The sequence below is a fragment of the Staurois parvus genome, unplaced genomic scaffold (assembly GCF_062004578.1).
Source record: "Staurois parvus isolate SC_StPar_1 unplaced genomic scaffold, SC_StPar_1.0 ptg000502l, whole genome shotgun sequence".
NCBI lineage: Eukaryota > Metazoa > Chordata > Amphibia > Anura > Ranidae > Staurois > Staurois parvus.
The window spans coordinates 1,699,206-1,711,253 of record NW_028318298.1 but is presented as its reverse complement, the minus strand read 5'-3'; the positions used below and the strand labels follow the sequence as shown (position 1 = coordinate 1,711,253).

Here is a 12,048-nt window from a genome sequence, read left to right as displayed (position 1 = left end):
CTCAGTATATACAGCACATGCTGGTAGTAATCCCTGCCCCCTTCAGCCCACCCCCACCAGTCTGGCAACAGGATTTCCCCACCCACAGCAAAACTCTACAACACAGCAGCAATCAGCACAGCATGAAATCTAGAGAAGTGAAAGACTACAAGTTCACATTACCCTAAACAAACAGTGTAGAATGCCTGTCTACATAACAGCTGCTAAACATATACAGCTTTAAAAAGGGTAGAATGGGAAGACCACTTAACAAGGGGATAAAACTAGAACAGAAAGGGCAAAATGTTATCACAAAGGGACGGTTCGTCACACCCATAGGCTTTTTTGAGTTTGGGCAAGGACACAGGGACCCCATGATCCCCTATTGCCCGGGGGCCCCATGAGTTGTCAGTCCGCCCCTGGTCACACCCCACAAGTAGTAATGTCACTATGGTGACACTGTACTTTTAGGTGACAGTATGTTAAAAAAAACAAAAAAAACATAAATGATAATATAAAAATGTAAAAAAAGTTTAACAAATTACAACTTTTGGTTATAAACTAATTTGGGTTTTATTTTTTATTTTTTTTACTAAAAATAACTGAATACATTTTAGCCAATATTTATTAAGAAAGATTATTTGTTTGCAAAATTTTATAAGAAACTTTTTTTTTTTTTTTCAAAATGTTTGGACTTTTTCAATTATATAGCAAAAAAAATAAAAATTCCTTTGAATAAATACTACCAAAATAAAGTTTATCTGTCTCAAAAAAATGCTACAAAATTCATATGGGTACAGTGTTGCATGACCGTGCAATTGTCATTCAAAGTGTGATAATACTTGAAGCTGAAAATTGGCCCGGACAGGAAGTGGTTAAGGCTTCTTGTTACCCTCCTTTTGAGGGGTAGTTTGGGTGTTTGGCATATTTGCACTGCTTTGGGGGTTTGCACTGCTTTGGGGTGTCCCTGGTCAAGAGTAGAAAGACTGTCTGTCATTGAACGTAAGAGAAAATGGGATTGTTTTGTTACTCACCAGAAAAACCCTTTCTCTGAGTTCATTGACTGATACAGCACCTGCCCCTCTTCTTGTGTTTTCTTCCCATCTTTTTACACTGTTTTGTGACTAATTGGCTTGCCTAAAGCAGGGAGGGGTTTTATACCAGCTAGGACTTCCCATAGGCGGTGCTGTGTGGTGTTTTTTTTTTTTTCTCTGCCTAGTGTCCTACTCCTGTAGGGGGTGCTGTAAACCCTATGGTCCAGAATAGAAAGGCTGTGTCCGTCAACTCGGAGAAAATGATTTTACAGTGATTAACAAAAAATCTGTATGTGTGTGCGCGTTCTTAAAATTGTATGATTTCTCAGTTTAAACATTTGATGTTTTCTATTGTGAATAAAATATAGCGTCACAATGTTTTTGGAATTGGGGTTGTAAGAAATGCATGTATTATGTGTGTTTGTGTCTGAAAATTGGAAAATCTTCCAATTGTAAAAGATCAGAAATCTTATTCTATGTGTTTGTGTCTTACAGCTGTACTTCCAAATGATATAAAGTACGCAACTGAAAAGATGGATCCCTTAAGAGCTCAGCAACTGGCAGCAGAACTTGAGGTGGAGATGATGGCAGATATGTATAACCGGTGAGGGAAAAAAAAGCATTCTATCTCTTTTAAGCACTTTAGGGTTTTATCCCTTCATGAGAAGAGCATTTTTTTGCTATTCAGCACTCTGCTGCTTTAACTTTTTTTGTTTTACAAAAGATTTCATTAAATTTTTAAGATATTTAATCCAAAATACACAAAACTGCACAGGAAGATGCAATACTGGGAGTGAGGTAGGGCATAACAGACGCAGGTACACGATAACAATTATGTCTGAACACAAGAGCAATACACAGAGATGCATCAAACATGAATAAAATCTATATGTGTGCAGAGCCAGCATCATCACAACAGAAAAGGCTTCCCAGTAGAAGAGCATCCTGACCTACAAAGCTTCTTCCTGAGCAAGAGCAGAAGAGGGGGTGGGGGAAGACCAGAAATGTCCAAGAACACCAGTGAAAGGAAGGGAAGAAGAGTAAGGAATAGCCGCCTGTATTCCACAACAGCTTGTGGTTAGAAAAAAGGGGGAGAGAGACAAAAAAGAAAGGCATTTGCCTGGGGGGTGGAGAGAGGAATGGAGGTTAACCCGCACAATCCAATCAACTGTGTAACCCTATCAGGCTATCAGTTCTATGGATAGCAAAGAGCGGTCCAGACCCATTTGACCATTAAAGACAATCTAGGGGTCCAAGATCTCATTGAGTATGGGTGTCTGTTAGGATAGATGTGAGCTTATCATCGACCATGGTCCTTATGAGCTGCTGTTTGAACTCTGGCGCCAAGTTCTGCCAGGAAGTTGAACCCCACTGACTTAGTATGATTTGAGATTAGGGACTGCTAAGCCCCCCGATGTTAGTCTACGGAACAAAGCTGATGAAGGTAGTTGAGGCCTATGGCAAAGCCAAATGAAGCAGAGTACCTTGCGCTGCTCAATACAAAGGATATGGTTCGATATAGAGATTGGGAAGATTCGAAAAAATAAAGGCGTTTTAATCAAGTACGTATTACCTAAAGCGTGGATCCTGTCAAGCCAAGAGATATGGAATGAGGCCCAGGAGGTAGCAAGAGTTCCCCAAAAAAAGGGGGGGACAATTAGCCTGCTAAAGAGAATCGTATAGTATGAAGATTCACCCTGTTTTTTTACATATGGCTATTTAAACCATTTCATGAAAATCCTTTCTCTGGAAGAATTCTTCCACCTCCTCCATCTGTTGAGGTACAGGGTGAAGAAGAATATGTGGTGGAGAAAATTCTCAACTCTAGGATGTTTAGAAAAAAATTGCTATATCTTGTTCAATGGGAAGGATATGGGCAAGAGGAGAATTCTTGGGAGCCTGAGGAAAACGTTCATGCTCCTAGATTAACAAGAGAATTCCACCAGAGGTTTCCCCACAAGCCTGGTCCTTAGACATCCAGCGGACGTCCTGTGAGGAGGGGAGTACGGTTAGAGCCTGGGTCTAACCCTGGGCCATCTGCGGTGAGGTGCAATGTTTCTTCTTGCTGAGCCACCTGGAATGCTGGATAGCTCCCTTGACAATTATTTGGATGATCCTGCCTTGACCTTGTTTGTCATGAACCTTGAACCCCTTGCTTCTCCCATGAACTTCCTGATATAAGCCATGTCTCTGCACTTCCTGTTTGCCAGATTATTGTGCTCTCCAGCCAGTATCTTACTCCTTGCCTTCTCTACCGTCATCCATATTTTGCTACCATTCGTTATTGACCCTTGTCTTGCTTTCGACTACGCTACTGCCTGATCCCAACCTGCGACTGCTCATTACCAAACTTGGCTTGTTTGCTGACCACTCTTCCGTTTGATCCTTACCTGCTTCATACGCTACTGGACCTCCGCTTGCTCACCTCCGGGTGGGGTGATCCTGAGGACCGCGACTTGGTGCTAACACGTAGTAAAATCCATCTCCACCATCAGGAGCTCTGGTGAACACCGCTTAGTACTTATACTCTGCACCTCAGGTGAGCCCACTCCTCTGCCACGGTGACCTGCCTGTGTACCTATCCTGGTTTCGGTGTGAGCCTTTCCACTGCTATAGCAACTGTTCTTCGAGCCTGACCCCTGATCATGACAGAAAGAAAGCTCAATTTGTGGGGAAAAAAGAAAGTAAATTTCATTTGGGTGCAGTAAATTGGGTGCAGTAAATTTCATTGCATGGCCGTGCAATTGTCAGTTAAAGTAACGTAGTGCCGTAACGCAAACTGCTTCTTTAACTGCTTCCTGATCGCCCTATAGCAGAAATCCTGCTACAGGGCAGCACGGGTGCGCATTATCACGTGTGTGTGTATATATATACGTGATTCGCGCTCCCGTGGTTTTCACACCCCTCCCAGGTTGCCCGTCAGTACACCAGTAATCACATTTAACCCCTTGATTGCCAGGGACACACTCATACACCATAAACCTCCATTTTAGTATAGTTTGTGAATGGATCAATATCTTTGATCCGATCAGCTCTATACCAGCATTCACATTAGTATAGTGTCCCCAAAAACACAGCGTTAGTGGGATCAGCCCCGGCACCTGCCAGCACCTGCGTTTAGCCCGTAAGCTTCCCCCCCCTTCACTGTCACTTGATACATTGCACACAAAGTTACAGTGTTCGCAGAATCAGTACCCGTACTTCCTCCCCTTCACTGCCCAACCCGGAATTCTGGTGAAAACCGCAAATTCAATGACTCCTTGATTTTTTTGGAGCTGTTTTTCACGGAAGATCTGTATTCATTGATTGATTGTATATCAAAGCAATTTATATGCATGACAATTTATCGCCGCCAACCCAAATTCAAACCTTGCCAGACCATTCGCATGGAAACCTATTACGGTTCCTGAATTTAAATATTTTTGAGAGCCTAACCCTCAACATGGGCATTACTGAAAAAAATGAATTGCGGTTGTATTGGTCCACAGACCCGATTGATCATATGCCGTGTTCTCTGCTGCCATGGCCAGGCATAGATATGAGAGCATAATGTGTTTTATGCATTTCAACGACAATACACTCTGTCATCCTCAGGGTGACCCTGAATTTTACTGGCTCCACAAAATTCGTCCCCTCGTAAATCACCTTAACCAAAGATTTGCAGATGTCTGATGATGGGAGTCACTTTGGGTGGGGGGCCCATGGAATCCATTCACTTTGGAGAAGTGGGGAGACCCCTGTGTCAGCTCCCCATATCCCTATTATGTGTAAGTCACCCTGTGCCTGTTAGGGGTACAGGGTGATCTGTCCTAATATTGGGGTGGGGGGATGTTGATTGTTTAATGCCATGTGGTTGCATCCCATTGTTCTATTGTGTGTCTTGCTTGGGAGCAAACTATTATGGGATGCATGTTTTTATGTGTATTAGGTTAGTGGGGGTGTCTCCAGCAGCCCTCCCTCCTGATGGGACTGTCTGGTGTTATGAAGTTTGAATACCTGTGTGTATCTTGTTGCTAAGTGTAGATTGGCCCACCCTGTGTCATTATGCAGGGAGGGGGGATTTTCCCGAGTGTATAAAAAGCCAGTTTGAGTTTCAAATAAAGAGTTCCATGTTCAGACAGACTGGTGTCGTCTAGTCTTGTTTGGTCGGCTGTGGTCGGTGTTTGGATGGGGAAGCGGTATTCTAACGGAAGTACCCAAGCGCAGACTGGGTCGGTTCCATTACATCTATACTCCCCAGCAAAAATCTGTGTTGAGGAGTACCTCATTTATTTTTCTGGCCGCCTTGCATTCAAACAATTTCTCCCCAGCAAGCATGCCAGATATGGGGTCAAAATGTAGAAGACCTATGAGAGGGCAACAGGCTATACTTATGTTTCAGATTTACGAGGGAAAAGATGTCACGTGGAGCCCCCCCGGATGCCCAGACTACATGAAGAGTAGTGGTAAGATAGTTTGGGAATTGGTGTCATCCTTTCTTCATATGGGCTACCACTTATATGTGGACAATTTTATTCAAATGTGCCACTATTTAGACATTTGTTCAATCTTGGAATTGGTGCATGTGATACCGTGCGGCCTAATGTGTTTCCACCATTAGAAGTGGGTGGATTCAGGGCGGTATATTCTAATGGTGGGCATACCACACACTTTTTCTGGCAGAGACTTCTCGTTTTTTTCATTCAGCCCACAGGCTGCATACAAAAAAAAGAACAGCATATATACCCAACAAGGACCAGCGACTTACTGGTACATCACTGGACTTTGAATGGTTATACCAGGATGATGCCTACAGCTGCAGGCGTCATCCTGGTATCGTTTTTTTCAGCCAGCGATTGCCTTTCATGTAAAAGCAATCCTAGTGGCTAATTGACTGCAGGATTGCTTTTACAAACAGCGGGAGACGATGCCTCCCTCCTTCGCTGCCTTTCACAGCCTTCTTGGGCAGTCCCGTGCCATCGAGGGAACCTCAGAATGCAGTTGGTGTTTCTGCCAGCTGACCATAGAGCTGATTGGAGACCGGAATGGTGCAAATCATCTCTATAGCCTAAGAAATTGAAAGCTATGAGCATTTCATCACTTCAGTTTCGCAGGATATAAACATCGCCATTTGTAAATTGGGAAAGCATCTGATCACACCGCTCTTAAGTGAGATTGGATAATGTAAGGGCAGAGGAGATATCTAGAGTCTGATAGACCCCCGATTTATCAAAAAATAATGTATGACAATGCCCATTAAAGTCATAGGGGATATTTGCATTCCCTGTGATGCCATTAAATGTGATAAAAATCAAAATAACTTAAAAAACAAAAAAAAGCACCCTCACCTCCCTGCGCGAATCGTTGAAGCTGTGCCGGTATGTAAACAGTGGTTGCACCATGCAAGTGAAGTATTGCCGCGAGCGTCAGTTCAAGGGCACTAGACATCCTCTGTAAATCTATAATTGTAGCTTGTAAAGGCTTTTGAAGCATTGCCTATGGATATTAAAAATGTATGCCATTTGTCGCCATTGCGTGGGGCATGCTCAGTTATAAAACATGTCGTGTTTGGTATCTATTTACTTGGCATACCATCGTCTTTTATATTCCACCAAATAATTGGCCAATAGATTTTGTTTTTGTGCATTAAAAGTAAAAAAGTGTTTTTTTTTTTTCAAAAAATTTGTGTTTGAAAAATCGCTGTGTGAGTACTATGTGACATAAAAAATTGCAGCACCCATCATTTTATTCACTAGGGTGTCTGCTTTAAATAAATATATACTGTTTAGGGGTTCAAAGTAATTTCCTAGAAAAAAAAAAGATTTTTTTTTTTCATTAGGTTAGAAGAATGTGTGGCATAAACTTCTAATGCTGGGCATAAAACTGAGAGGCATGTGTTTTTTTTTTTTTGTTTTTTTTTGTATTTCAATGGTTTTTATTAATTTGTAACAGTTCAACACAGGAGCAACAAATCACGTCCACGCAGGGGCGATCAATTGCACATAAAAAATTTGAAAAAAACAGTGCTCTAACACCAACAGAGCAAAAGGTGCACCCACGCAGGGGCTATCAATGGCACTTAAATGACAAAACATTAGTGCTTAAAAGACAAAACATAACACCAATAGTAACTCAAACTAAAGGCAGCTATCCCCTGCCACACCAAAAAGAAAAGGAAGGAGAAGTACAAAAGAAAAATAACAAAACCAAGAGCAGGGGTCCAAGATTGCCAATACCGAAAAACATCACATCCCCAGATTAGCCGGGGGGATCATGGAAAAGGCATATTGCAACCACGGCTCACATATTTTCAAGAATTTACATTGGAAGACGTTGCAGATACTCGACATCTGTTCATTGAGCATCATAGTGGTCATACGGTCCTGCACCCCCTGAAGAGGGACAAACGGGCTCTTCAAGGCCTGAGCAATTGTTCTATTGGCCGACAAAAACAAATAGGAAGCCAACTTCTGCTGATGAGCCAAGAGGCCCGGTATGGGACAATGAAACCAAGCATACTGAGCATCTCGGCGTATAGAGAGATGGAACAAGGTGAAAAAGAGGCCAAACACACGAGACCAAAAATGAAGCAGTCTCGGGCATGACCACCAGATATGCAGTACATCACCACGATGGCAACAACCCTGAAAGCATCGATTGCAGGCAGGGTTTGCCTGGGCCAAACGAGCTGGAACCAAATACCAACGAAACAATACTTTTTTATGCCGCCTCCAGCGTGGTCGTATTAAATGAACATTTAGCTATAAGCGACCAGGCCCCATTCCGGTCCTCCAGATCCACGACTGCCCCCAGGTCGTGCTCCCACTGAACAACATATGAAAGAGAAGTGTGCGTCTGTTCAAAGCTGCATAAAGAAGGGAAATAAGGCCCGGGGCGCACAGACGCTGTTGGCAAAGTCATAAGGATCTTATAAATTTTAGAAGTAACACGTTTTGGTGTTAACAATTTTTCAAATGGATACATGTCCTCAGTGGTTGTGGGAGACTTGAAATAAAATGGTTTACATACGCGGGACAGGAGTTAAAGTTGAACCTTTTTGCAGACGATGTCCTCTTGACTCTCACTAACCCCTTGACGACGCTTCCAAATTTGCAACAGGTTCTTGAGCGCTTCTCCTTGATTTCGGGTCTCTGTATCAATTTGGATAAGACTGTCGCGCTTAATATTACTTTGGCCTCAGATTTGGTTTTGCGCCTACTGTCCCACTTCCCTTATAAATGGGCTTCTTCTTCTCTTGAATATCTAGGCATCCGCTTGACCCCCACCTATGACTCACTGTTTGCTGCAAACTACTATCCACTGCTTCGCTCTGTGTCCTCTCTTATGCATTCTTGGCAATTTCCGCACCTGTCATGGATAGGACGGATTAATTCAGTAAAAATGACCATCTTGCCGAAATTGCTATACTATTTTCGCACCCTCCCAGTGCGGGTTCCTCCTCATTTCCTTCGGTTGCTTCAGGTAAAGATTATGCGTTTCATCTGGGCCAATAAATGCCCCAGAGTTTCCAGAACTACGCTTTTTGTCCATAGACTTCAGGGTGGCCTTGGGGTTCCCAATGTTACTAAATATTATCAGGCGAGCCAGATCGCCCCGCTATCTATGTTGCATGCTTCCTCAGACATACCTCTCTGGGTCCTCCTGGAACTACCTAATTGTGCCCCTATTGCGATATCGACACTTCTATGGCTTCCCCCTGCCCTGCGTCCTACGGCACTGAGTCCGATTTTGCTCCATGGCTTACAAGTGTGGGACTCGGTACGTTACTCCAGTGGCCTAATGTCACCTTTTTTGCCTTTGCTCCCAATCACTAACAACCCCCTCTTCCCACCAGGTTTAGATCAACCAAGGGCGTTTTCTTGGTGGGTGACCAATGGTTTTTCCCAGGTACGACACTTTTTGACCACTCGGTCCTTCCCTACCTGGAATTCTCTTCAGGAGTCACGGGATGTCCTTCCGGCGGAGTTTTTTCGTTACCTTCAATTGCGGCATTGGCTGATCTCATTGCGGGGCACTTCTGTCTTCCCGTACCAGAAATCTGCCTTTGAACTGCTTTGCCAACAATGGCCGAGCGCCCCAAGCCTTACTTCCCTTCTTTATGCAGCTTTGAATAGACGCTCGCCGCATACTTCTCTTTCATATGTCGTTCAGTGGGAGCGCGACCTGGGAGTGGCCATGGATCCGGAGGACTGGAATAAGGCCTGGTCACTCATAGCTAAATGCTCATTTAATACGACCACGCTGGAGGCAGCCTATAAGGTATTGTTTTGCTGGTACTGGGTTCCGGCTTGGTTGGCCCGGGCTAACCCTGCCTGTAGTGATCAGTGTTTTCGGGGTTGTGGCCATCGTGGAGATGTATTGCATATCTGGTGGTCATGCCCGAGACTGTTTCGTTTTTGGTCTCGTGTGTTTGGCCTCCTTTTCACCTTGTTCCATCTCTCCATCCGCCGGGATGCTCGGTATGCTTTGCTTCATTGCCCCATACCGGGCCTCTTGGCTCATCAGCAGAAGTTGGCTTCCTATCTGTTTTTATCGGCCACTAGAACAATTGCTCAGGCCTTGAAGAGTCCATTTGTCCCTCTTCAGGGGGTGCGGGATCGTATGACCACTATGATGCTCAACGAACAAATGTCGAGTATCCGCAACGACTCCCAACGTAAATTTTTGAAAATATGGGAGCCGTGGTTGCAATATGCCTTTCCCACACTCTCCCCGGCTAGTCTGGGGATGTAATGGCGTTCGGTATTGGCGCTCTTGGACCCCTGCTCTTTGCCCCTCCTTTTTTTTTTTCTCTTTCTTTTTCTTCCCCTCTTTCTTCTTTTTTCATTCTCTCTATGTTTTGGTGTGACTGGACTGCTGCATTTAGTTGTTATAGTCAGTTACAGTAATGTTTTGTAACTTATGTGCCATTGATAGCCTCTGCGTGGGCGTACCTTTTGCCCTGTTGGCATTAGAGCACCGTTTTTTCCTTTTTTTTTATTTTGCATTTTTTTTTCTCTGTGCAATTGATAGCCCCTGCGTGGGCGTGTTTTATTGCCTCTTTTTTATACTGTTTAAAAATTAATAAAAACAATTGAAATAGAAATAAAATGGTTTAGTTGATAGTACCGCCACTCACTAAATGTGATAAATATGTAATTTTTCTTCATTACATTTTGAAAAGTGTGCAATTTCCCTTCGTTCACTATATCCTTAAAACATGCGTTCTTATGCTTTATCCATTTCCCAAAAATGTTATCCCTCCGGGGGGGGGGGGGGGAATACTCCGTTCCCACCAAGGGAGTCAATATTGAATTATATTTCCATCCTTTTGACTATACATTCTATTCCATATACTCAAAACGTTCCTTGTCAATGAACTAATGTTAACATCCAATGTGGGAAACTTATATGGTATCCATACAATCTTCTCTAACTGTGCCTTACTTTAAAATCCTTTCCCTTGTGAATTAAATGTCCAATCTACTATTCATGATAAAATCACTGCTAGATAGTAATTCCTTACCTTGGGTAAGCTCAAACCCCCATTCCCTTTTAGTAAACTCAGGATTTCGTAACGGATTCTTGGTTTCTTATTTGCCCATATAAACTTAGTAATCATCTTTTTTATTATCCCAAGAAAAGACCCTGGAAGGTGAACCGGGAGCATGTGGAACTTATACAGTCCTTCAGTCTCGTTGCCAGCACCTCAGCATATAGTTTAGTGTCTGTTTAATAATGATATAGGCCTATAACTGGCACACTGTGAGCTATCCTTCCCTTCTTTAAGAATAATCGTTATATGAGCTTGCAGTGACTCATTTCCCACTCCTCCCCCAGTGCTTTCATATACCTACACATTTTAGGGACAAGAAGATCTCTAAATTTTTTAAAATATCCCATTGTGTATCCATCCGGCCCTAGGCTTTTACCTCCCACTGTGTTCTTTAAGGCTAAGTTAATTTAATAACTACAGGTGAAACTCAAAAAATTAGAATATCGTGCAAAAGTTCATTTATTTCAGTAATGCGACTTAAAAGGTGAAACTAATATATGAGATAGACTCATTACATGCAAAGCAAGATAGTTCAAGCCGTGATTTGTCATAATTGTGATGATTATACACCTCATGAAAACCCCAAATCCACAATCTCAGAAAATTAGAATATTACATGCAATCAATAAAACAAAGATTGTACATAGAACAATATTGGACCTCTGAAAAGTATAAGCATGCATATGTACTCAGTACTTGAATTGTGTCCCTTTTGCAGCAATTACTGCCTCAATGCGGCATGGCATGGAAGCTATCAGCCTGTGGCACTGCTGAGGTGTTATGGAAGACCAGGATGCTTCAATAGCGGCCTCCAGCTCTTCTGCATTGTTCGGTCTCATGTCTCTCATCTTTCTCTTGGCAATGCCCCATAGATTCTCTATGGGGTTCAGGTCAGGCGAGTTTGCTGTCCAATCAAGCACAGTAATCCCACGGTCATTGAACCAGGTTTTGGTGCTTTTGGCTGTGTGGGCAGGTGCCAAGCCCTGCTGGAAAATGAAGTCAGCATCCCCATAAAGCGCATTTGCGGAAGGAAGCATGAAGTGCTCCAAAATCTCCTGGTAGACGGCTGCGTTGACCCTGGACTTAATGAAGCACAGTGGACCAACACCAGCAGATGACATGGCTCCCCAAATCAACACAGACTGTGGAAACTTCACACTGGACTTCAAGCATCTTGCAGTGTGTGCCTCTCCATTCTTCCTCCATACTCTGGGTCCTTGGTTTCCAAATGAGATGCAAAAGTTGCTCTCATCAGAAAAGAGGACTTTGGACCACTAAGCAACACACCAGGTCTGTTTTTCTTTAGCCCAGAAACAGTAGTAGTACTGTTTGGACTTTGAAGAAGGGGACATACCCCGAAAGCTTGTCCTCAAAATTGTATGTTAGTGCAAATAAAAAAAGTTTTATGGACCGTACTCAATTGTTTCTGTCGCAAATGCACTAATACGGCTACAATCACCTCTTTAGCCCAGGTAAGACGCTTCTGACGTTGTTTGTTGT

General features: G+C 43.2%; 1 protein-coding gene across 2 annotated transcripts in view; it reads left to right on the top strand.

The window, feature by feature from the left end:
* LOC149452027 (mitochondrial import inner membrane translocase subunit Tim10-B) overlaps positions 1-12,048 on the top strand; it is a 130,635-nt gene that overhangs the window by 105,182 nt on the left and 13,405 nt on the right. For both annotated transcript variants that reach the window (XM_089689868.1, XM_089689869.1), the window contains exon 2: positions 1,509-1,617. In XM_089689868.1, the coding sequence (XP_089545994.1) occupies positions 1,509-1,617 (109 nt within the window). The remainder of the gene's footprint in view (positions 1-1,508; positions 1,618-12,048) is intronic.